Source organism: Macrobrachium nipponense, chromosome 10 (genome assembly GCF_015104395.2).
Source record: "Macrobrachium nipponense isolate FS-2020 chromosome 10, ASM1510439v2, whole genome shotgun sequence".
In the NCBI taxonomy this organism is placed as follows: domain Eukaryota; kingdom Metazoa; phylum Arthropoda; class Malacostraca; order Decapoda; family Palaemonidae; genus Macrobrachium; species Macrobrachium nipponense.
In genome coordinates, this window is record NC_087204.1 from 102,878,878 (window position 1) to 102,904,528 (window position 25,651).

At 50.1% G+C, this 25,651-nt stretch overlaps 1 protein-coding gene across 1 annotated transcript in view; it reads left to right on the plus strand.

The window, feature by feature from the left end:
• LOC135224064 (ribosome biogenesis protein WDR12 homolog) overlaps positions 1 to 25,651 on the plus strand; it is a 70,485-nt gene that overhangs the window by 31,567 nt on the left and 13,267 nt on the right. Inside the window, exons 5-6 of the mRNA XM_064262977.1 lie at positions 1,504 to 1,679; positions 16,229 to 16,320. Of these exons, the coding sequence (XP_064119047.1) occupies positions 1,504 to 1,679; positions 16,229 to 16,320 (268 nt within the window). The remainder of the gene's footprint in view (positions 1 to 1,503; positions 1,680 to 16,228; positions 16,321 to 25,651) is intronic.

Here is a 25,651-nt window from a genome sequence, read left to right on the forward strand (position 1 = left end):
ACACCCCAATAAGTTTTATAATAAAGCTAAATTGACCAATAAACAATGAAATACAACAATTTGGTCCATTCAATACTCAACTTAATACGTAATACTGATATGTACTACATAGTACCATGCAAATAACGTGTATTAGTGTACATGGTATACAAGAAATACTGTACGTACATATGTAGTAAAATGTGGAACCTTACCTTTCAAGTGAGGCTAACTCCGAAAGTGGCGACAGAGGAGGAGGACAAATGGCAGAAAACCTGTACGACGGATTTCGGCCGTATTCCTTAGCGATCACACTCAAACGCATGCCAGCTTTATACTTCTTAATTATCTCCATCTTCGTCTCCATAGGAAACATCCTCTTCTTTCTGTGAACTTCAGCAACTTTCTTGGGACCAATGACTATGTATACTGTATGTAATTAAGTTATGTAGTATACTAAAGTTCTCACACAACACGATAAAGTAGTACAACGAAATCACTAACACGAATTTACGTTAACAAACGAAATCGTATATGTGAACAAACGAATTCTGCGTACGTACACAAACGCTGGTGCGAAGCAGTGGGTGAAGGACGCCTTTACGTAGAGCACGATGGGAGAGATGCTGACCAATAGGAGAGCAGGATCTTATGGTGGTGACTAGCATCAGGAACCAATGGGAGAGCGGGAGGATGGTAGCGAGTCTACTCAGTTGACAGCGTGCGAGTTTTAAAATTGTTATCAGTGGTCCAGGCGAATCTCGGGACTTTACAGCAACAACCTTTTGTAACCTGAACTATTTTCCTACGTAGAGCCAAAAAAATCTTCGTATTTGCTTTCGTAACTTGAATTTTTCATAAGCTGGGACTTTCATATGTCGAGGTACCACTGTACTGACATTGTAGGAGATAATGTTGTGTTGCCAAAGAGTATCTCTTACAGTTGCTACGTTGGCTCTTGTCAGGGCAGTCTTGTTAGGTTATTAGTGTACACTGCAGACTGAGCAAATCAAAATAAACTCACATTGCTTCCAAATTAATTTTGTGTAATTAAATTTCAAAACTAGAGGTACAGGTACAGGCATTCCCCGGTTATAGGCAGGGGTTCCGTTGTCAGCGGCGTGCTGATAAGCGAAGACTGCCATTACCCGAGACTTAGTTATTTATGGCACTTATGGTGCCAAGTTTCAGTTAATGGCACTGATAACCAGTTGATGGTGCCTCTGTTACGTATGTTATGGTTAAGGCCCCGTAAATCACTGATTTTACGGCACTAGACAAGCCATAAAACCGGATTGCCATTAACCGAGTCCGCCGATAACCAGGGACGACTGCCTGTACTATTGAGGTTATGTGGCGTAATTTTATTTCCACATTGCTTCTTACTTGTATGTATATCTTCTATTTCTTGGAAAGTATTTGAAGAGGGTAAGTAGCCATTATTCTTTGATGCATGTTCGATTAGTTTGAAAATCACAAATTGCCAACAATTAAAAATCCTTCTTGTGTTACTCTTGATTTCAGTGCTTCAATTGATCAGACGGCTGTTGTTTGGGTGTGGCAGAGTGATACAAACGCAGTGGAATGTGTGAGTGAATGTCGAGGCCACTCTCAGAGTGTTGAGAGTGTTGCGGTGTCTCCCTCTTGTAAAAGATTTGCCACTGGCTCTTGGGATAACATGCTGAAAATTTGGTCTTTAGGTAAGTGCCACTAATTTTATACCTCATATTGAGGAATTCTGCATTAGATTAAAATACATTTTGTTCATGCAACTTACCTGTCAGATATATATATAGCTGATAATTCCGACGACCGACAGAATTTAAAACTTACGACACACGTAGTGGGAGTCCGGTGGTTAGTACCCATTCCCGCCGCTGGGAGGCGGGTATCAGGAACCATTCCCATTTTCTATTCATAATTTTTCTGTCGCCGGTGTTGTGAACATCTGTTTACAGCACCTCCGTCTGGATTTGGAAACTTTTGGCTACTTGAGTATCCCTTTTGGTTCTCTTTTGGATTAATTGACTTGGATCGGTGGCTAGGCACACGTTATTAGTGGATTGATTTGATTTTGGTTTGGATTTCTCTTGGATAATATGTCAGGGTCTAGTACAGCTAGCGCTAGATTTTGCTCTAGGACTGATTGTAGAGGTAGGCCACTGAAAGCTTCAGTAGACCCACATACGGTATGTAAGGGTTGCAGGGAGCATGAATGTGTGTATGAAAGCCATTGCAAGGAGTGCGAAAGATTAACAGATTCTGAGTGGAAGGCGTATGAGACCTATCTTAGGAAACTAGAAAAGGAGTGTTTCAGGTGTGCAAGAAATTAATGTTTCTCCTGTTAACCCTCCTTCTGTTAATGCTCCTAACCCTGTAGTGTTGCCTCCGGGCCCTGAAGCAGTGTCAGTAGAGAGTAATACTTTGTCCTTAATTTTGGAGTCGATTCGAAATTTAGAATCGAAAGTGTTGGCTCTTGAGAGCAAAAGTGATGTGCAGAAGTGCAGTGATACCCCTTGTGTAGTGGAGGGTGCGTCAGATCGGCCTCGTTTCGCCTCTAGGCCTGGACCTCTGCAAGGAGTGTTTTTTGTCATCGGAGGCTTCATCCCCACGTAAAGGGTGGAGTTCTCACGGTGCTTCCCGTCCGCTGAAAAGGACGGCGCGTGTTGGTGACGCTTCACGTCCTAGTTCTCCTGAACTGCGATCTTCTCCTGACAGTGCGTTCGCTGCTTTTCCGCCGCAGAAAAGGCGTAGAGAGTCTTCGGACCTGGATTCAGGTAATTCGTGCGAGCGATACAGTCGCTCTAGAGCTCGGGAGGAGGCCGTGCCTGGGAGGAGGAGGGAGGCGTCCCCTCGCCGCTCTCTTGCTCACAGGATCAGTCCCTCCCCAGAGCAGGAAGATTCGCCAACCAAGAGGATGCTTCAGTCACTGCAGCAACAACTTCAGGACGCTCTTGCTTCTAGAGAGTCTCTTCCGCGTCGTAGAAAGGACGAGAAGCTTCCTGTGAAGAAGTCAAGACCTTCTCTTTCTCCTCGCTCGCCTCTCTCTTCGTTCGAGTCTCCCTCTAGAGTTCGTTCTGCTTCCCAGCAGCTCTCTAGAGGAGGTGAGAAGTTTGTTTGTTCCGACACGGCATACAAACCTTCGGTCCTTTTACAATAGCTAGTACCTTCCTATTGTAAAAGGACCTCAGGTTTGTATAGTTAGGAAAAATGCAATTTTGGACAAATTGTCATTTTAAAGCATCGAAGGCATCGGGGTTCGTTAAAATGAAGAAGTCGCTTTCCACGAAGCAAGCGTTCCGGAAAATCCATGATTGGATGGAGAAGAGGAAAGCATCAGGAAAGTCCTCTTTGGCTTTACCGCCATCAAGACTCTGCGGTAAAAAAGGAGGCATGTGGTACGAGACGGGAGAGGACGTAGGTGTTAAACTACCAGCCTCTGCTCAGGGTGATTTTGGGAGCATCGTGGACGCTTCCAGAAGAGCCCTTCTGTCTTCATCAAAAGTCACTTGGACCCATAACGAGTTCGACTTCCATCTAAAAGGCCTCTTCAGGACTCTAGAGGTCTTCAACTTTCTCGACTGGTGTCTTGGAGTTTTGGAGGCCAGGTCAAGGAGTTCTGATACCATTAGTCTGGGGGAGCTGTCCAGTGTACTTTCTTGTATGGACAAGGCCGTCAGGGATGGTTCTGAGGAGTTGGCTACTCACTTTAGCTCGGGGATTCTCAAGAAGAGAGCACTCTTCTGTAACTTCACAGCCAAATCCGTCTCTCCAGCGCAAAAGGCGGACTTGCTCTTCGCTCTGTTTTCAGACCATCTTTTCCCCCAGACTATGGTTAAGGACATAGCATCGAGCCTTCAGGAGAAGGCAACGCAAGATCTTCTGGCTCAGTCTTCTAGAAGACCAGCAGCTGCTTCCTCTTCTGGCGTTTCTTTTACCAAGAAACCGAAGCCCTTTCGTACTGGATCTTCCTCGAAAACAGCCTTTCGAGAGGAAGAGGCTCTTCCAGAGGGAAAACCCCACCCCTGCTCCGTCAAAGAGTAGGAAGTGATTTGGAAGTCCTTCAGACGCCGGTAGGAGCCAGGCTTCTTCTGTTCGCGAAAGCCTGGGAAGAGAGAGATGCCGACCTTGGTCGCTAGATATTGTGAGGAAGGGATACAGGATTCCGTTCTTGAAGTCACCCCCGCTATCCTCAACACCAAAGGATTTGTCTCCCGTTTCGAGGAGAGAAACAAAAAGTGCTTTTCGATCTGCTAGAACAAATGATCAAGAAGCAAGCGGTGGAACAGGTCTTCGACCTGGAATCTCCAGGCTTTTACAACCGTCTGTTCCTAGTGCCGAAACAATCGGGGGGGTGGCGACCCGTCCTCGATGTCAGCAGCCTAAACCTCTTCGTCACAAAGAAAAAATTCAAGATGGAGACGCCTCAATCTGTGCTGTCAGCTTTGAGACCGGGGGATTGGATGGTCTCACTAGACCTCCAAGACGCGTATTTTCACGTCCCCATCCATCCCCAATCAAGGAAATACTTGCGATTTGTCCTGAAGGGGAAGGTATTCTAATTCAGGGCACTTTGCTTCGGTCTGACCACAGCGCCGATGGTTTTCACCATTCTGATGAAGAACGTGGCAAGGCTGCTTCATCTGGAGAATATAAGGATCTCTCTCTACCTAGACGACTGGCTTATTCGAGCTTCATCGCAAGACGGTGTCTGGAGGACCTGCACACGGACCATGTCGTTAGCGAAGTCCCTGGGGCTTCTGGTTAAACCTCGAAAAGTCACATTTTGACTCCTTCTCAATCCTTAGCCTATCTGGGGATTCAGATGGACTCAGTGGCTTTTCGGGCTTTTCCGTCCCAGGGGCGACGACTTCAATGCTTGGAAAAAGTGGCGACCTTTCTGGGGAAGGAAACATGCTCGGTGAGGGAATGGATGAGTCTGCTGGGGACCATTTCCTCACTGGAGAAGTTTGTTTCTATGGGAAGGTTGCACCTCAGACCTCTTCAATTCTTCCTAGCCAACAATTGGAAGAACAAACAAGATCTGGAGACGATCTTGTGTTTAACGAGAGAGGTGAAGGATCACCTAAGTTGGTGGTCAGATCCACGGAAGCTCGCAGAAGGGCTCTCTCAAACTTCGGAACCCCGACCTAGTGTTGTTTTCCGACGCGTCGTCCACGGGCGGGGAGCAACACTAGGAGGGAAAGAAGTGTCAGGCACCTGGAGAGGGGAACAGGTGTCCTGGCACATCAATCTGAAAGAGCTATCAGCGATTTACCTGGCGCTCAGGTTCTTCCAGGAGGAAATATCCGGCAAAGTCATTCAGATCAACTCGGACAACACCACAGCACTGGCATACCTAAGAAATCAAGCGGGAACTCACTCGCCTTCTCTGTTTTGCCATCGCAAAGGAACTCCTTTTATGGCGAAAGCGCAAGACGTCACTATCCTGACAAGGTTCGTGTCGGGAGTACAGAATGTTCGAGCGGACCTTCTCAGTCGACGAGGACAGCTTTTGCCGACAGAGTGGACCCTTCACCAGGAGGTTTGCCAGTCGCTGTGGAACCTGTGGGGTTGTCCGCAGGTGGATGTCTTCGCAACATCCAGGACGAAAAGACTTCAGCTGTATTGCTCCCCAGTTCTGGACCCGGGAGCAGTCGCAGTAGACGCCCTACTTTGGAGTTGGTCGGGTCTAGACATATACGCTTTTCCCCCGCTCAAGATCCTCGGGGAAGTGATGAGGAAGTTCGCGGCATCGGAAGGAGCGAGGATGACTCATCGCCCCCTTCTGGCCAGCAGCCGACTGGTTCACAGAGGTGATGTCCTTCTTGGTAGACTTTCCGAGGACTCTGCCCTTAAGGAAAGATCTACTCAGACAGCCCCACTTCGAGAGGTACCACAAAAACCTCCCCGCTCTGAGTCAGACTGCGTTCAGACTATCAAGAAGTTGGCCAGAGCGAGGGGTTTTTCAAGACGTGTGGCGAAGGCGATTGCCACCGCAAGGAGGCCCTCCTCAATCGCTCTGTACCAATCGAAGTGGGCTGTCTTCAGATCCTGGTGCAGGAAGAAGGGCATTTCCTCCACCACAACCTCTGTTGAGCCAGATAGCTGACTTCCTTCTTTATCTGAGAGAGAAGTGAAGTTAGCTGTTCCAACTATTAAAGGCTACAGGAGCGTGCTTTCTGTAGTCTTCAGGCACAGAGGACTCGATTTGACTAATAATAAACACCTTCATGATCTCATTAGAACTTTCGAGACTAAGAAGGTCATACAGCCTAAAGTACCCTCGTGGAACTTGGATGTGGTGCTCAAGTTTTTTATGGCAAGTCAGTTCGAACCGCTTCATTCAGTTTCTCTGAGGAATCTGACGAAGAAAACTATCTTCCTAACCGCTCTGGCGACGGCGAAGAGGGTTAGCGAAATCCAGGCCATTAGCAAGCAGATTGGGTTTTCGGACAATAATGCGATGTTCTTAAAGTCCCTGTTTTTCGTTCTTAGCAAAGAACGAGAATCCTTCCAACCCGTGGCCGAGGACCTTTGAAATCAAAGGGTTGTCAGAAATAGTGGGAAATGAACGTGAGAGATTCCTGTGTCCTGTCAGGGCTCTAAAGTTCTATCTGCAGAGAACTAAAGCTTGCAGAGGTTCGTCTGACAATTTGTGGTGTTCAGTGAGGAAGCCTGATCTTCCTTTGTCGAAGAACGCACTGGCGTTCTTCATCAGAAGTACGATTAAAGAAGCTCATGATAAGTGCAGTGATAGTGATTTGAAGCTTCTGAAAGTGAAAGCTCACGAGGTGAGAGCTATTGCTACTTCGGTAGCTTTTCACAAAAATATGGCACTCAAAGATATTTTGAATGCCACATTTTGGAGAAGCAATTCGGTGTTCGCTTCACACTACCTGCGGGAGGTGAAAGTGACATACGAAAATTGCTTCTCCCTCGGACCATACATTGCTGCAGACACTGTTTTGGGGGCAGGAGGTAACACTCATCCTATCCTTTAGGGATTAGGGGGGGTTTTTAACTTGTGTTTTATGGTTGTGGGGTGACCGCCTGGGGCGGGTCTCCCTTCCATTAGCTTAGTTAAGTGGGATACCTTTGGTAAACTAAGCCAGGTGGTTGTATTTTTTGTCTCGTTGCCCTCATTAGTATGGTCCATGGTCTAGTCACGTCGTGGTCTCGCCCCTGTTGACAGATCATCTGGAGTGCACCAGCTACATAGGTCTCTACCTTGCTGGCAACTCTAGTAGCACAAGCAGACTTACGTGGCAGTAATCACGAAGCCAGCTATGCTAACAGGTAAGGAACCAAGATATCAAATATTCTGCATAATTGTGTTTCCTAAATCCTCTATTCTGTCTCTCCCACCACCAAAGGTGGGATTCAGCTATATATATATGACAGGTAAGTTTCATGAACAAAATGATATTGTAATGATACAATTAAGTTTGTTCATAACTTTACCTGGCAGATATAAGTATATAATAATTACCCGCCCACCTCCCCCCTCAGGAGACAGTGGAATAAAAATGATGAATAGAAAATGGGAATGGTTCCTGATACCCGCCTCCCAGACGGCGGGAATGGGTACTAACCACCTGACTCCCACTACGTGTGTCGTAAGTTTTAAATTCTGTCGGTCGTCGGAATTATCAGCTATATATATATCTGCCAGGTAAGTATGAACAAACTTAATTGTATCATTACAATATCATATTCACCATTCCAGTTTTTGTTCTAATCAGATGTGCCACTTCTCACCTATTAGGTCAGTATTACAGCAATACTTATACGTATCCATGATGAGAAAAAGATTTGTGAATATTTGTACTTGATGCCAGTGTCAAAACCTCAGCTCTCCGTATATTTACGTACTAAATGCCGCAGATGAAATTGAAGCATTATGTATGTACTGTCTACGTATTAAACTCTTAAAGGGTTAATTTGCCTGTATTGGAGCAATGTTTAACGACGAGGGTTCCATTCCCGGCCATTGCTGCTAACTGAAAATCGGCGATAATAGTACCAATAATCTGCTTAACGTCATTGTTAGATAAGCGCCATAAAACTGGATCCTCGTTAACTGATGTCGCCAGCGAGTGAGGACCGCCTGTATTCATAAATTGTTAAATGTACAGATTTTTCTACGCAGTGTACATACACTTTCTTTTGCTGAAAATTTGCCTATTCTCAGTATTTTTCATAGAGAAATATTCACTGATTACTATATATTTAATGATTTTCATGACTAAATGCATATTTTGTGATAAATCTATGAAAATACTCAGTTGTTCCGATACGTAATACAAACCCTCGGTCCTTTAACAATAGGAAGTAGCTAGCGGCAGCTGGAACGGTCGTAAGCTTCGAACAAGGGGAGAACGGTAGTTAACTGCTTGTCCGATCGTCGCGCGCCGCGCGACTGGGAGGTAAACAAACCACTTTTGCTTTCGGCCGTGTGTGGGAAGGACGTGCTCGTCATCGCTCTGCCCGCTTTGTCGTTTGCTTTGAGTTGAGTATTTGCCCTCTCTTTCTGTATAAATCAGAGTGATTGTAAGTACTTGTGCATTTCTTTTATTGATCTTTGCAATGAGTGAAGAAGAAATGGAGATATCACCACGCCCTCCGGTCGCCGTAGAAGTGTGTCCCGGGCTGGAGGGCGTAGATGTGGGGGGATTTAGATCGTTTGTCAATGTAGATCCTCACGAGGTTTGTACTCGTTGTCGGGGGCGAGAGTGCTCCCGCAACGAGCCCTGTGTAATATGTATGAATTGGTCCGAGGCGCAGTGGGTGCTGTACGAGGGCAGGAAGAGACTTAGGCCACCCAAGAAGTCATCGGAAAGTCCAGTGACTCCTTTGGTAACGGACACTTCGTCCTCTTTCCTGCCCCCCGGCCAGCCCCCACGTTTCGCGCCTTCCCCTGCGGGGGGGGTAGCGGAGCCTTCCTTCTCCTCTCTCATCCGTCGTGTGGATGAGGGCGCCCGCTACCCGGACGTCCAGTTGTACTCGGGGTCTTCCGTCCGCTCTGGGGGGGGTTCTTCTCCCCCCCAGGCGTGAGGAAACCCTCTGACTAACCCGACTGTTGCTTCCGCAGGTGTGCCATCAGCGAAGGACGACCTGGGACAGGTGTGGGAGTCGCTGGGACTGCAGGGAGTGCCGAGCATCCAAGGGTTGATTCAGCGGTTGGCGGGGTCGGCAGTGGTCACTCATGGTGCGGTGACCACTACTACAACCACAGTAACGACACCAGCATATGAGATGCCACCGCATCTGGTGTATACGCCACATATATGTCAGTGACACCCACGGCTGCTATACAAAACCCATTACTGCCGTGCCAAAGAGGACGGTGCCACCACCACCTGTTTTTTTGTATTGCCGACCCCGGACTTCCGCTGCCCAAAGAGTACTCCCCTGGACCTGCCGCCAGTGCCGAGGAGACGGTAGCTGCGACAGGACGCCTGGCTCTCCTGTGGTAACCTGCCGTGCCTGCCGTACCTGTTGCTGTCCAGCCGCTCATTCCTTTTCAGATCAGGCTGCTGCCTCATTCATTTCAGATGTTCCTGCCGTTCCTGCCGTTCCCGGACCTGTTCCTGTTGTTCCTGCTGTTGGTGGTGCTGTCACAGTCTCAGGTCTTCCGGACAGGTGCAGTCGGGCCCTGTTGCTTCGGCAACTGCCCCCGGCTCCCTCCTGGATGGAGACCTGACGTTCTGTTCTGCGGAGCTGGCGAAGAAGAAGAAGAAGAGGAAGAAGTGTCGTCGTCGTCTTCGTCGTCTTCTTCGTCGTCTGCTGCCTTCTCCTTCCCCTTCGACTTCTAAGGCCTAAACAGCCGAAGAAGAAGAAGGTTCCTCTCCCCCCCTAAGAAGACTCCTTCGGGATCTTCTAAGGGCCCGGCTCGCTCAGGCGAGCTGGGGAGCTCTTCTGCTGGTCCTCCTGTTCCCTCGGGAACGGGGCCCGTCGCTTCTTCTGCAAAGAAGAAGTCGACGGGGACCAGAGGTGCACCAGCCTCGGCTGGTGCGTCCTCACCTGGTGCTAGCGGTTCTGCCGCTAAACCAGGTTCCGTCTCGGCCGCTTCTCGTTCGCGAGAAGCACCGAGTGACGCTCTTCCAAAGAAGACCGTCCAGCCAAAGTTTGACGCCCGAGCTCGCTCGCCGTCAAGACAGCGGCGCGGAGCAGAAGAACTGGCACTGAGAGTCGTGCACACGACTCTCGCCAGGCCAGTGGACGCTCTCGCAGCGATCAACTGGCTGCTCGGGCTGACGTGACGGTCGCTGACCGGCCACGGGCTGAGGTGAGGAAGGAGTCCCCACAGCCGCCGGTACCAGCCACGGCTGGTACCAGCGGTTTGACGCGCCGAGAGGACGCTGGCCGGTCTCGACGCGACAGAGAGCCTAGCAGGCACCCGTCCGCCGCTCACCCGATGGGGACCGGGTGGCGGAGACGGTGACCAGCGGCAGCTCGCCTGACGCTAGAGATCGGCCTCGACGTTCTCAGCCGAGCCAATCGCCCCAGGGCGCGCGCAAGGCTAGCCTGCTGCTCGACCGTCACCGCGGGTTGACGATCAGCAGCAGCCCTCCACGCACGCTGGTACTGCCAGCGAGCGAGGGCGGGAGCGTCAGGTCTGCCTCTCCCGTACCTTCAACCTCCTCGGGCTATACCGGGAGGAGCGAGGTACCGAGGAGCGATCACGAGAGGTGCGCCGCTCGTGACCCAGCTATGACGCCGTAACGGCTCAGGCACGGTTTTAGGACCGACCAGAACGTACGCGCAAGTAGTTGGAGGCGACCGTCAGGGGTCTGTCGCTGTTCCTCCTTCTGAAGGAGGAGTATCGCGGGATATGCTCTTGCTGGAGGGACTGGACAGTCCCACTCCCACAAGACGCTGTAACTCCCGAGATACAGAGGAACTTTGCGGAGGTCATTAAGCTGATGCGTCTGCATAATGACCTCGCGGAAGGATCGCCGCTACCACCGGCAGAGCCCACGTCCCGGCTCGAATCATTTTGGGGTCCCAAGAGGGAACCCAAAATGATGGTGGGGTTACCGCGGTCTGAGCTTGCAGACTCGGTCCTGGATCAGGTGGAGAATCTCGTATCAGGAGGGAGGACTCGCTTAAAGTCCGGACGGTCTTCTAAGCTGCTTCCTCCTCCTCTACAGCGGCAGAGGCGATTCTACGTGCCTTCGGAAGACCCGATACTGCCGAAACAGGTTAACCCGGAGTTAGAGAGGCTGACTACAGGTGTGTCCCTGCAGCAGCTCCTGTCGGAGAAACCTATGGTTTCTCGCAGCAGGAGGCCACTTGCCCTGGAATCTACCGCTATGGCAGCATTCCAGGCAGTTTCCTGGTTGGATTTTGTGGTCCCTCACAATATCCAAAGTAGCGGCCGGCTCTGGGAGCTCTGCTCTCGAAGACGACGCTTCTTTTAGGAGACTGTGCCAGTCTGGAGGAAGAGCAATCTCTTACCTCGCCCATCAGACTGCTAACCTGTGGGCCAACTTGGTTCTTCGACGTAGGGACGCAGTCCTTACCCGAGTGACCAAGGGGCCGGGCGTAGGCGGCACTCGGGCTTCGAAATGGACCTCTTAGGAGTTCCCCAGCTCTCTTTCCTGGAGAGATGGTGGACGCTGCGGTGGAAAGGCGGGCGCACTGACGAGAGTGACCGCTGTTAGTTCACCAGGCAGTCTCGAAGGTTACTGGGCAATCTCGAGCGACTGCGGCCAAACCAAAGAGCTTGGCTAGCACTTCCACGGCGGCGAAGACGGTTTGCACCGTCCAAACCCCGTGTGAAGACTCCTGTAGTTTTCAACTTCTGCTAGAGAGGCCGCAACCAGCCCTCCTCCCAGCCCTCCTTTCCCCGTAGGGAGGGGGGTGCTGGAAAAAGAAGTCGAAAACGAGGTGGGAAACGCTAGGGACGGCGTTCCCCCTCACCTGCTGCGGAAGTGGGGGGGTGCCTGGCGAGCCATTGGACGACTTGGCAGCGCTTACGGCGCCGAGAGAAAACTGGATAGTAGACGTCCTTCGGGAGGGATATCTACTACCCTTCGAGTCTCGGCCCCCCCCCTCATCTCCAATCCGGTCCATCTACAGACCTATGTCCGGGGATCAGCAAAGGACAACGCTCTTCGAAACGAGCTGTAGAAATCGTGGAGGACCAGTCACCGGGCTTTTACAGCCGCCTCTCTAGTGAGAAGGAAGGCATCGGGGGGCTGGCGTCCGGGTGATAGACCTCTCTCCCCTGAACCGCTTCGTTCGCACGACGCGGTTCACGATGGAGTCGGCACGCTCAGTGCTCGACTCGATCAGGGGGAACGATTTCATGCTTTCAGTGGACTTGAAGGACGCGTATTTTCAAATACCCATCCATCAGTCCTCCAGAAAGTACCTCCGCTTCATCTTCACGGGACGGTTGTACCAATTCAGGGCACTTTGTTTCGGTCTCTCAAACCGCCCCACAGGTGTTCACGAGAGTGTTCACTCTGGTGTCGGCTTGGGCCCATTCGAACGGGATACGTCTTCTGAGGTATCTCGACGATTGGCTAGTCCTGGCGAGCTTCCCGCTCGCAGTTGCTACAGGACAGAGATCGACTCCTCAAGTTTTGTCGCGATCTGGGGATCGTGATAAACTACGAGAAGTCCGATCTCGAACCCAAGCAGAAGATGAAGTACCTGGGTATGCTGATAGACACGGTAGCAGGGCAAGTCTTTCCCGCAGACTTGCGGATCAGCAAATTCAGGGAGGCAAGCCGGCCGGTTCCTGTCTCGGCAGGAACAGGCCAGCACAGCAATGGCAAGTCGTCGTGATCGGCCATCTGTCGTCACTCGAGAAGTTAGTCCCTCACGGGCGTCTTCACCTGCGGTCTCTCCAGTGGAGGCTAAGGGAGAGTTGGTCTCAGGCCAAGGACCCTCCTTACCTTCCCGTGGCTATCACGGACAAGGTGAGGCAGGACCTAGCCTGGTGGCTCGACGACAAGAAACCTCTTAAGAGGAGTGCCCATACGCACTCCCCCCCCTGGAGATGCTTCTGTTCTCAGACGCATCGACCGAGGGATGGGGCGCACACCTGGAGGAGTTGCTGACTGCAGGTGTGTGGGACCATCACGAAAAAAGCACCTTACATCAATGTCCTGGAACTCAAGGCGGCGTTCTACGCTCTCCAAGAGTTTCAGGACCGCTTGGTGGACACTCAGTGGTGTTGATGTGCGACAACACCACAGTAGTGGCATATGTCAACAAGCAGGGGGGCTAGTGTCTCTTCCGCTCCATCAGTTGACGGTGCAGGTGCACGAGTGGGCCACGGCTCACTCGATAGTGCGTTCAGCACGCTACATTCCAGGCAAGAGGAATGTAGTAGCAGACAAGCTCAGCCGTCTGGATCAGGTGATAGGGACCGAATGGTCTCTACACCAAGACGTAGCGGAAAGGCTCTTCAACCTGTGGGGGCGACCGGTCGTAGACCTGTTCGCCACCCGGCACAACAGAAAACTTCAGGTTTTCTTCTCAGCTGTGCCGGACCCATGGGCAGCTGCAGAGGACGCTCTCCAACACCCTGGGACAACCTCTTCGCTTACGCCTTTCCTCCCTTCTGTCTGATTCGGAAAGTGATCAGTCGAGCGCTGGTCACTCCCAATCTCAGAATGATCCTGGTGGCTCCCAAAACGGCCGCAAGCCGTTTGGTATCCGGACCTGCTGGCTCTTCTTGCGGACGCACCGAGAGAGCTACCCACCTGGCACAACCTTCTAGCCCAGACACGTAGAACGGTACCAACAAGCAGTCCAGTCCCTTCAACTTCACGGCTGGCTGTTATCCACCATCTCTTGCGAACGAGAGGCTTTTCTCGTAGCGCAGCAACAGAGATGGCTGGACACGTCCGACAGTCCTCTGCAGCTGTGTACCAGGGAAGTGGGCCGTCTTCTTGTGGTTGGTGTCGTAGACAGGGTCGTCTCCTCTCAGAGCCACTCTCAGCAGTAGCGGATTTCCTCGTGTGTTCTTCGCCGAGAGAAGCTCCTCTCAGTACCCACAGTTAAAGGATATAGAGCCGCCCTGGCTCTAGTCCTAAAACTGAGGGGGACTGGACATCTCGAATTCGTTCGAGATCTCCTTGCTAATGAGGAGCTTCGAAAGGTCTTGCCCACCCAGGGAACTCAGGCCCCCTGCGCGTGGGATGTGACTCTCGTACTTAGGAGTTTGACTCGAAGACCCTTCGAGCCCACTCCGAGAGTCGTCAGACAGGGATCTGACTCTCAAGACCCTCTTCTTCTTTTGCTGGCCCTGGCATCCGGCGAAAGAAAGAGTAGGGGAACTACATAGGCCATTTCTTATTTTGATGTTCAAACATACCCCAGAGGGCTGGGGAATCGGTTGACCGCTCCGGATTTCGTCCCGAACTTCGTAGCTAAGACTCAGAATCCGTCGATCCCTGACGACAGGTTCGAGTCTTTAACGATCCCCTCCCTTCTGGACTTCACCGATAACGATGCGGATGAGATGCTGCTTTGTCCTGTGAGGGCGCTACGGCGCTATCTGAAGAGAACTCGACATCTCAGGCCTGAGTGTCGACGCCTCTTCGTTAGCACTGGGGTTACCAAGAAAGAAGTCTCCAAGAACACGCTTTCTTTACTGGCTGCGTGAGGTGATCAGGAGAGCGTACGAGGCTGATGGTAGCGACGACATCCGTACGCTCCGACCGAGAGCCCACGAAGTCAGAGGTATCGGACCCTCCTTAGCGTTCCGTAAGAACTTCTCCGTGGCGCAGGTCCTGAAGGCAGGTGTCTGGCCAACCAGACCACCTTCACGTCCTTCCTACCTTCGGGATATTGCCCACAAAGTCCTTGGATACTTTTTCCTTGGGGACCTGTGGTGGCTGCTCAACATGTTTTTGTGTAAGCTTACCCAGCACCCGAGCAGGCAGAACAGCATCGATCCTGGTATGACTGGGAGAATCGAATGTGCGAATGAGAGAGTGACTGGCTTCTCTTCACCATCTTTCTCTACCTCTACCTGTGGGCAGAGGGATACGGTCGTTACCTTGCTGGAAGGGAGTCAGATGCAGGTAAGCTATTCAACGAGCTCCATCCTATCTCTTTAACTAGAGATAGGAGTGTATATCCACCACTTTCTCCAACAAGGGGAGAAAATGGATGCCTACATGAGACAAACCCATTACTTTACATTTGCTCATGATAAAAGGAAAAAGTTCTTACAATGCTGGTACAAAGAGATACGCTTGCCTCGTCTCTTAGTACTCGGCCCAGAGGTCTGACATTGATCCTGCGGGTGCACACCGATCAATCGGACAGAGGCTTGGATCCCTCCCTCGCTCTTACGACCAGGGAGGCATTCCAGGGATGGACGAACACCAGTCTGTTCATCAAAAGACTCAGATTCCTCCCCACCAAGAAGTGAGGTCTTCCTATTGTTAAAGGCCCGGAGGCCGGGGTTTTTATTACGTTATCGGAACAAATGACAATTTGTCGAAAATTGCATTTTTCCTAACATACAAACCTGAGGTCCTTTACATATAGTCCCTCCTCATGCCACCCCTCACTCTGCGTATTTTGCATGGGCCAAAAGCAAAAGTGATTTGTTTACCTCCCAGTCGCGCGGCGCGCGACGATCGGACAAGCAGTTAACTCCCACCGGTTCTCCCCTTGTTCGAAGCTTACGACCGTTCCAGCTGCTGCTAGCTACTTCCTATTGTTAAAGGACCTCAGGTTTGTATAGGTTAGGAAAAAATGCAATTTTCGACAAATTGTCATATTTAAGCATTTTTAGAGGGTTTTGTGGTGTTTGAACTTTTAAAATAGGCAGTTGTAAGCACTTTTAGAAAGGTTTCAAGTACATATTCACAAACTTTACCTGCTTTTTGTGGGGAGGGTTGTTGGTACGCATCTTCCACGAAAAATGGGGTTTTACTGTATGTACTCCATGTGAAGTGGACCCAGTCACAAAATCTTCATAAAGGAGTAAAGTCTTACTGTGCTTGTTCTTGAAAGCCATTTGTGCTGCCCTGTTTCCAAGAATTAACAGGGTCACAGTAATTGTTAAGCTATTCATTTCTTCTCTTTCATTCATATAGTAAGTTTACTGTTACTTTTATATCTTTTGCCTTTCAGTCAGTGACTTACTGATGCAATGGGGTTCCTCTGTGTTTTATAATTATGTAATATTTAGTGTTTATTCCCTAAGCATTATCACTTGAAATATTTTAGGAAGTTTGTTTGTTTCCAATTATATTCTGTGTTTTTCTAGGTAAGCCGCCAGTCTCAGAGGCAGCAGCAGCAGATGACAGTGAACAAGAAAAAAAGAAAATCAAAGGATCTGCAAAGAAACCAGAGAAAAAGGTAAATTGCGCCCCAGAAATTATGATACTCCAGTAATATCATTTCAAGTTCGAGGGTGAAGAATTAGTTTCCAGAATTTTTTGGTGTTTGGTAAATAAACATCTCGGTTATCGGTAGACTCAGTTAATGGCGATCCGGTTTTATGTCACATGTCTAACGCCATAAAATCAGCGATTTATGGTGCCATAACATGCTGAGTTCTAGTTATTTGCAACATAATGCACTGATATTAGAGTTATGGGGCCACAACAGACCTGACAGAGGTGCCATTTACTGGTTATTGGCACCATGAACCGGATATCGGTGCCATAAGCGCCATAAATTGTTGAGGTTGGTTAATGTCGGTTTTCACTTATCAAAATCCTGCCCATAGTGTCTTTTAATTCAGTATGCGAACCTCTTTGTAGAGTATCATATTTAGTCGTTAAGTTAGATTGGGAAATAAAAAATTTTTTGCTCATTTGTGAAATTATAATTTTGTACATGCAACTTCCCCAGCAGATATATACTTAGCTATAGTCTCCGACGTCCCAACAGAATTCAAAACTCGCGGCACACGCGACAGGTAGGTCAGGTGATCAGCCCACTCCCGTCGCTGGGTGGTGGGACTAGGAACCATTCCCGTTTTCTAATAAGATTTTCTCTGTCGCCAGTTCCGACAACATTGTTGTTGGTTCCTCCTGCATTGAAATTCTTTCTCGCTTGCTGAGGATTTTCTGGTTGACCTTTGGTGACGTATTTGATCTTTAGCTTTGGCATACGCTTTTTGTGGACCGTTTTTTGGATATTGATTTGGATTTTTCTTAAGAATGTCTGACGTGACACCTGTGTTTAGGGTGTTTGTGAAAGAGGAATGTAAGGTGAGGCTACCGAAAGCTTCGGTAGACCCTCACACTGTTTGTGTAATATGTCGGGGGGAATGTTTGTTCAGTAGCTTAACACCTGTGTAGAGTGTGAAAGTCTGACTGAAATAGAATGGAAGAATTTGGCTGCATATATCAGAAAGTTGGAGAAAGATAGAGTCAGGAAGGCTTCCATCAGAAGCTCTAGTAGATCCTGCTCAATTGATCAGGAAGTAGCTCCTAACTCTTATGTAAATTCTCCTGCCTCTAGTATGGTTTCAGCCCCTTCCCCCCGCAGTGAACCCGTGGATTTGTCTTCAGAGATGGCTGCAATTAAAGCCTCGATCCGTAGCTTGCAATCGCAGCTACAAGCAATGAAGGAGAAAGGTAAGGACAGTGATGTGTACAGTGTCCCCTGTGCAGTGGAGGGGGCGTCTGACCGACTCCGCATTGCCCCTAGGCCTAGACCGCTTCCAAACTCCCAAGACCAGGGGAGGAGGAATGTCGACAGCCACAAGGAGGATGTAGAGTATCCCCAAAGGTCAGGCGTCCCTTCAGCAGAACCTGTAGACTCTTCCCAGGCTGCCATGGATAGCTACAGTAAAAGCATCCTACGGAAGTGCTTTTCGGACTCCGATTCGTCCTCGCCTAGATGAGGGTGGAGTTCCTTGTCCAAGTCTCGCCCTCTCAAGAGAGCCTGGAAGCCTCCTGGAGGAGACGCTTTGGACTCCAGCCCTGAGCCCTTCCCGGAGTATTCTCCTTCACAGAAGAAGAGAGCTCTAAGATCCGACTCCTCTCCGGAAAGAGTTAGTTCGACGACGAAGAAGTTCCTGGTTGGCCTCCAAGAGCAGTTGTCCGCTCTGGTAGGCTCGCTTTCGAAGGGCACATCTCAAAAGAAGGATGTCTCCCTTCCGATCAAGAGCTCTGTTAAGAGATCGGCTTCTAGCCTTCGCTCTGGCTCAGGCAAACGCCCTTCTACTGAAAGGAACTCTTCCCCAGCAAAGCCTTCGAGTTCTTATGCTGCCTCTCGTCAAGGACGTACGTCTTCTGTCAGGCCCTCTTCTGTTTGCAAGCACCTCTCCTCATCTAAGCGACCTTCTAGGAGTGTGTCGCGGGGCACAAGCGCCTCTCCTGACAGGTGCCAGGAGCCTGAGAGCCTCCTGGATAAAGACATTTCCCATGCTCCCCGTGAGCGTTTTGATTCTTCCAGACTGCCTGTGAGGGACGCGAGCTCCTCTCCTTGCGGGCGCCAGGAGCAACATATCTTCTCTGGAAGTAGCAGACCCCGTTCTCCTTCCAGGCGCTCTACAAGGGACGGACGCTCATCTCCTTGCAAGCGCCTAGAGCCTGAGAGGCTCCCCAATCCTAGTAGGAATAGAGGGAATAGTAGGCCTTCCAGCGCCCTAAAAGGGACTCAAGTGCCTCTCCAAGCAGGCGCCAGGATCTTGGCAGGTGCATCTCCCCTTCCAGGCTCCCTCTTACGGACGCAAGCGCCTCCTCTGGCTGGTGCCGAGATCAAGGCAACCGCCTTTCTCCTTACAGGCGCATGTCGCCTCCCAAGCGCCCCAACTGGGACGCAAGCGCCTCTCCTGGCAGGCGCCAAGATACGGACATGAACCCTGAACTCAGTAGGCGCACTTTCAAGGACGCAAGCGCCTCTCCTGGCAGGCGCCAAGATACGGACATGAGCCCTGAACTCAGTAGGCGCCCTACTCCTGTCAGGCATTCTTTCAAGGACGCAAACGCCTTTCCTGGCTGGCGCCAGGACCCTGAGAAGCTCCAGGATCCTCTCAGAACCAAGGAGGGTAGCAGGCGCCCTACTCCTGCTAAGCTCCAGCAAGTGGAGACTAGTTCTTCTCCTAACAGAGCACTCGTTGGGCAGAGACTCTGTTCTCCTGCCAAGAATTCGTCTAGGGAGAAAAGCTCCTCTCCTTCTAAGAGCCTTTCGCCTAGAAAGCCCTCTTCTCCAGCAGCTGCTATGGAGGAAGTTTCAGAGGAGGAATCCCCTGAGGACGTGGGGGTCTCTGATTATAAGAGACTAGCGTCTCTCCTCTTGCAAGAGTTCGGAGATTCTCTTCGCCCGGCTGACCCTCCTTCCCCAGGATCATTGCTTTCAAGCACTAAGCCCTACTCTCTCTATGAGAAAAGCTATCAAAGGGTTAGAGAGCTGGCTTCTTTCCAGGAAAGAAGCAGGGAAGACGGTTTTTTCCTGTCCACCGTCCAAGCTTGCTGGAAAACCAGGCATATGGTACGACACCAAAGAGGCCATGGGATTGGGACTGCCTTCTTCTGCTGATACAGATTTCTCTTCTCTCGTAGACTCGTCAAGGAGGCACTCTCTTCTGTCTGCGAAGGCTTCTTGGGGAATTTGTGAGATGGACCATATCCTCAAGGACCTCTTTCGCACCCTCGAAGTCTTTAACTTTATGGATTGGGCTCTAGGAGCTCTGGCCAAGAGGGCACAGGATCCTGACTTCGTGAACATGGAGGAACTAGCCAGCTTATTGTCATGTTTAGACAAAGCGGTGATGGATGGGTCCACCGAGATTGCCTCCCTCTTCAGATCGGGCATTCTGAAGAAGAGGGCTGTGTACAGCTCCTCCTTAGCCAAGTCCGTGTCTCCTCTGCAGAGATCCGCTCTTCTGTACTCGCCCCTGTCGAGTCACCTCTTCCCGCAAGTGATAGTTAAAGATATTTCGAGGTCTTTATCTGAAAAGGCCACTCAAGATCTTCTGGCTCAATCAGCCAAAAGATTGAAGCCGGCGGTCCCGGTGACCAAGAGGGAGAAGGCTCCCTTCCAACAGCCCTTTCGAGGAAGGTCCGCCCCTAGGACCTCTCTTAGGAGCAGACGATCAGAGAAGAGAGGAAGGTCTTCAAGAAGATCTTCTCTAAGAGCCATTGAGACGGGAGTCCTCCAGACGAAAGTAGGTGCCAGACTTTTAAAGTTTCACAAAGTCTGGGCACACAAAGGAGCGGACGCCTGGTCCCTCTCTATCCTCTCGAGAGGATATCTGATCCCCTTCAAGGAGAAACCTCCCTTGACGACAACTCCAAGGGAGTTAACAGCGAAATACAAAGATCCGATAAAGAACCAAGCCCTTCAACATCTGGTGAGCCAGATGCTGGACAAGGAGGCAATAGAAGAAGTACAAGAACTTCATTCCCCAGGGTTTTACAACCGCCTGTTTTTGTACCAAAAAACTCAGGAGGGTGGAGACCGGTCTTGGATGTGAGCGCTCTAAACTTGTTCGTGACAAAGAAGATGTTCGCAATGGAAACGACATCCTCTGTCCTAGCAGCTCTTCGTCCAGGGGACTGGATGGTGTCCCTGGACCTTCAGGATGCGTATTTCCACGTTCCAATCCACCCTTCTTCCAGAAAATACCTGAGGTTCATGGTACGGGGAAAAGTATTCCAGTTTCGTCCTCTGTGCTTCTGGCTTTCGACGGCCCCGCAAGTGTTCACAGGCCTGATGAAAAATGTAGCACATTGGCTACATCTGGAAGGAGTTCGAATCTCATTGTACTTAGATGACTGGCTGATTCGGGCCCAGTCGGGAGTTCGCTGTCTGGAGGACTTGATTTTGACTCTCAAGTTGACCCAGTCCTTAGGACTGTTAGTAAACCTCGAGAAGTCCCAGATGATTCCCCAGCAAAGCATTGTCTATCTGGGGATTCTGATGGATTCTCGGGGTTTTCAAGTGTTTCCGTCCCAGGAAAGACGAGATCGCTGCTTGCAAAAAGTAGCAGCTTTCCTAGAGAAAGAACGATGTTCCGCGAGGGACTGGATGAGTCTGCTGGGGACCCTTTCCTCGATGGAACAGTTCATTTCTCTAGGAAGGCTTCACCTAAGGCCCCTGCAATTTTACCTAAGGGAGAATTGGGATCAGAAGTCCCAAAAATTGTCAGACTCCTTCCTTCTCTCAGAGAAGATAAAGGAGAATCTCCGTTGGTGGTTGAACCCACACAGGCTCAACGAAGGCGTGTCCCTTCATGCTCCGAGCCCTCGCTTAGTGTTATTTTCAGACGCCTCAGAGTCGGGCTGAGGAGCCACTCTAGGTGCGAGAGAAGCGTCAGGCACCTGGAGTTGGGAACAGGTGTCCTGGCACATCAACCTAAAGGAGCTGGCAGCAGTTCATCTGGCACTCCTGCACTTCGAGGCTCAGATCTCGGGATCGGTGTTGCAGGTCAACGCCGACAACACCACAGCCCTAGCTTACATCAGGAAGCAGGGAGGAACTCACTCCTTCTCCCTTTACGTGAAAGCAAGGGCCAAAGAGCGAAACATCACTCTCCTAACAAGGTTTATACAAGGAGAAAGGAATGTGAGGGCCGATCTTCTGAGCAGGAAAGAGCAAGTCCTTCCTACGGAATGGACCCTGCATCCAGAGGTCTGCAACAGACTTTGGAACCTCTGGGGAAGACCAAACGTAGACCTGTTCGCCACACATTGGAACGCAAGGCTGGAAAACTACTGCTCCCCAATCTCAGACCCAAGGGTGGTAGCAGTGGACGGCCTCCTTCTCAGTTGGTCGGGGATAGACGGGTATGCTTTTCCCCCATTCAAGATCCTAGGGGAAGTGGTGAGAAAGTTTGCAGCAGCAGAAGGAGCAAAACTGACCTTGATCGCCCCGTTCTGGCCAGCTCAAAACTGGTACACAGAGGTACTGGAGTGGATGATAGATTTTCTGAGATCGCTTCCACTCAGGAGCGATCTTCTCAAACAGCCCCACTTCGACAGATACCACAAAAACCTCCCCGCTCTCAGTCTGACTGCCTTCAGACTATCAAAGGACTTGTCAGAGCGAGGGGTTTTTCACACGGAGTTGCAAAGGCGATTGCAAGAGCAAGGAGGAGAGCCTCTACCGTTCAAGTCTACCAGTCGAAGTGGGAAGTGTTTCGAAGATGGAGCAGAGCTCATAAGATATCCTCTTCCAGTACCTCTGTGACAGACATAGCTGACTTCCTCCTTTACTTGAGAGAGAATTGTAACCTGGCCGTCTCCACAATTAAAGGCTATAGAAGCATGCTTTCCTCAGTCTTCAGGCATAGAGGCCTAAATATTGCAGAAGACAAAGACCTCCATTATTTAATCAGGTCCTTCGAGACCTCAAAAACCAAGAATATTAGACCACCCAGTTGGAACCTGGATGTGGTTCTAAGATATTTAATGTCCCCAGATTTGAACCTCCACAGACAGCTTCTTTCAGAGACTTGACCAGGAAGTCATTGTTTCTCTTCGCTTTATCCTCAGCCAAGAGGGTAAGTGAACTCCAAGCTTTGGAAGACACAGTAGGGTTCAGGAAGGACTCAGCGATCTGTTCCTTCAAGCCTTTTCCTCGCTAAGAACGAAAACCCTTCGAAACCTTGGCCGAGAACTTTTGAGGTTAAGGGACTTTCGTCACTGGCAGGAAGAGAACTAGAGAGGACCCTGTGTCCAGTCAGGATCCTCAAGTTCTACCTGGAGAGGAAGAGAAAACTGGGAGGTAACAAGGAAAGTTTATGCTCTGGCTTTCTTTATCAAGGGCATGATCAGAGAAGCCCACTTAGCCTGTGAAGACGAGCACCTCAAGCTCCTAAGAGTTAAAGCTCATGAGGTGAGAGCCATCGCTACCTCTTTGGCTTTCCATAAGAACTTGTCTCTCCAGACTCTCGTCGAGTCTACATACTGGAGATGCAACTCGGGTGTTCACATCCATTATTTAAGAGACATTCGAGTAACGTATGATAAGTGTTTCTCTATTGGAGCATACGTATCTGCAGATTCGTTGCTGGAACAGGGAGCTGAAGCCAATCCTATTTAGTTTAGTTATGTTAGGGTTTTTAATGGTTTGTGATGTGTTTTTTTTTTTTTAGGTTGTTTGGAAGAGGGTGCTGGATGTGGACCCCTTTCAAATCTTAGTTTCTAACATGTTAGCGTGGTCAGGTGGTCGGGATTGGTTGTTGTGCTCCTTGTAGTATCTTAGTACCTAAAGCTCTGTCATTTAAGAGGGTTAGCCCCCGTTGATACGATACAGGTGAAGGCTCTGCCATGTAGTGGGTCAGCCCCCATTGGCACGATCCAAGACAAGGCTCTGTCAAGTAAGTGGGCAAGCCCCCATTGGCATGATCCAGAAGGGCTATCAGTCACAGGTCTCATCCTCTCTGAAGCTCTTGAGGCAAGCAGACTCATAGACAGTATCCATGAAGTCTTCTGCCCATTCAGGTAGGAACCAAGGTTTTTTATTATTATACCTACAACATATGTTGTTTTCCTGTTTTTTATTATATATATTTAGTATGTAGCTGTCTCTTGGCCTCCTCCAAGGGTGCCAATCAGCTAAGTATATATCTGTCGGGGAAGTTGCATGTGCAAAAATTATATTGTTATGATACAATAAAGTTTTGTACATACTTACCCGGCAGATATATACGATATAGGGCCCGCCCAGCCTCCCCTCAGGAGACAGGTGGAAGAGAAAATCTGATTAGAAAACGGGAATGGTTCCCAGTCCCGCCACCCAGTGGCGGGAGTGGGCTGATCACCTGACCTACCAGTCACGTGTGCCGCGAGTTTTGAATTCTGTCGGGACGTCAGAGACTATAGCTAAGTATATATCTGCCGGGTAAGTATGTAAAAAAACTTTATTGTATCATAACAATATCATTTTGTTCATGAAACTTACCTGACAGATATATATATATAGCTGTGTTTTCTTACGTCCGACAGAATTTCAAAACTCGCGGCACACGTAGTGGGCGGCCAGGTGGTAGTACTCATTCCCACCGCCGGGAGGCGGATATCAGGAACCATTCCCATTTTCTATTCATATTTTTTCTGTCGCCGGTGCTGTAAACAACTGTTTGCAGTACCTCCGTCTAGGATTTTTGGATTATCTCGTTTCTAAGTATCTGGATTGACTTTTGGTTATCGACTCTGGATTGTTGGATTGGCACTTGTGATAGTGGACTGTTTTTTTATTTTGGATTGGCTTTTCTGTGTACATGATGTCAGGATCAAGTACAGGGAGTTTCAGAGTGTGTGTGAGGAGTGATTGTAAGGTGAGGCTTCTTAAACCTTCAGTTGATCCTCACACAGTATGTATGGAATGCAGGGGGCATGTTTGTTTGGTTGATGATCGGTGCAATGAATGCAAGGATTTGACCGATGATGGATGGAAAATGTATGAGACCTATCGGCGTAAATTGGAGCGTGATAGAGTCAGGAGGGCTTCCTCCAGGAGCAGTTCTACGAAAGGTAAGGAATGTAACATTTCTCCCCCTCTAACACCGGTAGATTTTGTTTCACCTAAACCTGTGATGTTGCCTTCGGGCCCTGCTTCTGTGTCTGGAGAAGGTAATGCCCTTTCTCTGATTCTCGAGTCTCTGCGCACTCTTGAATCTAAAGTGTTGGCCTTGGAAACTGGCCCTGTGAAAGTTTGTGATCGTACCCCTAGTGTTGTGGAGGGGGCGTCAGATCGGCCCCATAATGCCTCTAGGCTGAGACCTCTATCGGACTCCCAGGACTCAGGGAGAGGGTATGTCGAAAGCCGCAAGAGGGTTACGGGGGCTCCCCACCGATCTGGCGTCCCTTCGGCAGGCCTTGTTGTAAAGTCCCAGGCTGCCAAGAAGCGCGCTCGAGCGCGTATCCTGAAGGACTGTTTCTCGTCCTCCGAAGCGTCCTCCCCGCGCAAGGGGTGGAGCGCTCGGAGTGACTCGCGTCCTCTGAAAAGGACTTTTCGTTGTGAGGACGCTTCACGTCCTTTTTCACCAGTTTCTTTGCGTTCTTCTCCGGATGCTTATGACGTCTTTCCTCCTCAGAAAAGAGGCAGGTTGTCTTCCGGTGAGGACGTCCAGTCGCGCTACGATTGCTCTTCGGAGAAGCAGGTTAGCTGTACCTTGAGAAGAAGGAGGCATCCCCTCGCCCCTCGCCTTCTCGCAGGTTCAGTCCTGCCCCTTCTAGTTCGTCACCTACGAAGAATATTCTTTTGTCCCTTCAGGACCAGCTTTCTGCTCTTATGGCTCAGAGGACTCGCCCAGCAGCAGTCGAGCCTAAGCGGAGAAAGGACGTCAGGCTGCCCGTCAAGAGGACGAAGCAGTCTCCTTCTCTCGCTCCTCGTTCGTCTCTTTCCCCGATTGCATCTCCTTCGGATCATCGCTGATCTCGTTCTCCTGATAAAGCTTGCGCTCAGCAGGACGCTTTTCGCTATCATCAGGACGCTTTCTATGCAAGGCAGGACGCTTTCCGTTCTAAGCAGGACGCTTTACAAGCAAGACAGGACGCTTTCGAGGACGCTCAGCAGGACGCTTTTCACGAGAAGCGGGACGCTTTTGAGGCCTCTCGTCAGGACGCTCGTGTGGACGCTCGGAGGGACGTGTCTCCTCATAAGGAGTTTGTTAGAGCGCATAGAGACTCTTTACCTTCTGGTCTTAGTAGTGCTATCAAGAAGCATAAGATCTCTTCAGTTAGAAGTAAGGCAGTCTCCGTCGTCTCACAGGACGCTCGACGCA